At 61.8% G+C, this 727-nt stretch overlaps 1 protein-coding gene across 1 annotated transcript; it reads right to left on the bottom strand.

Moving 5' to 3' along the window:
• Positions 1-355: 355 nt before the first annotated feature.
• LSM10 (LSM10, U7 small nuclear RNA associated) lies at positions 356-719 on the bottom strand. Its single transcript, XM_010161723.1, is given in 2 exon segments — positions 356-560; positions 562-719. Coding segments are annotated over 2 exon segments (363 nt in total).
• Positions 720-727: the final 8 nt, after the last annotated feature.

Genomic DNA, 727 nt, shown 5'->3' with positions numbered 1-727 from the left:
GCTCCTGCACGCAGCGATGCTGGCAGCAGCAGGCTCCAGGACTGTGAGCAGGAGAAGGCTAAGCTGTGGGAGGCTGCAGGCAAACAACTGCTGGCCACAGCTTTGGCCAAAAGATCTTGCTTTGGCCATCAGAAAAGGGACATGAGTATCTGCCAATGGAACAGGAAACCAGCTGAGAGATCACAGAGCCTTTAAGTGGGGTTATTAACTGAACAAACCAACCCTGCTGTCCCGCAGGGGAGCAGCAGAGCCTCGAGTCCCTGGGCAGGGTGTCCAGGGGGAGGTGCGGCGGTGGCTGACAGTCCGGTGAAAGGGGCAGGTCCATCCTGGCCCAGCTGCGGGTATGGCCCGGCCCTCACTTGTGCTTGGTGCGAGGGAACTCCTTCCTGCCCTTGTCGCGGCCCCCGAAGTATCGGACCCTGTGGATGGCCTGCAGCTGCCGCTCGATGGTGGCTCTGATGTCCACCTCATCAGGGATGTGGACGTAGCGGACATTCCTGCCGGTGACAAAGAGCTCGTCCAGGTGGGACACCGTGCCCTGCCTGTCTGTGTAGGTCACCTTTCACGTTCATGAAGGCGTCCACGTTGGTGACGCGCCCTGTGGCCGTGCTCTCGTCACGGAGGTCCACGGTGGTGACGTGGCTGCGCAGGCCCTGCAGCAGGATGACCAGGCTGTTCTCGGCGATGGTGCGCTCCTTGACCGAGTGGCTGACCTCCATCGTGCGGC

This window comes from Eurypyga helias, unplaced genomic scaffold (genome assembly GCF_000690775.1).
Source record: "Eurypyga helias isolate BGI_N326 unplaced genomic scaffold, ASM69077v1 scaffold36301, whole genome shotgun sequence".
Classification (NCBI taxonomy): domain Eukaryota; kingdom Metazoa; phylum Chordata; class Aves; order Eurypygiformes; family Eurypygidae; genus Eurypyga; species Eurypyga helias.
This window is presented reverse-complemented; position numbering and strand designations above follow the sequence as displayed.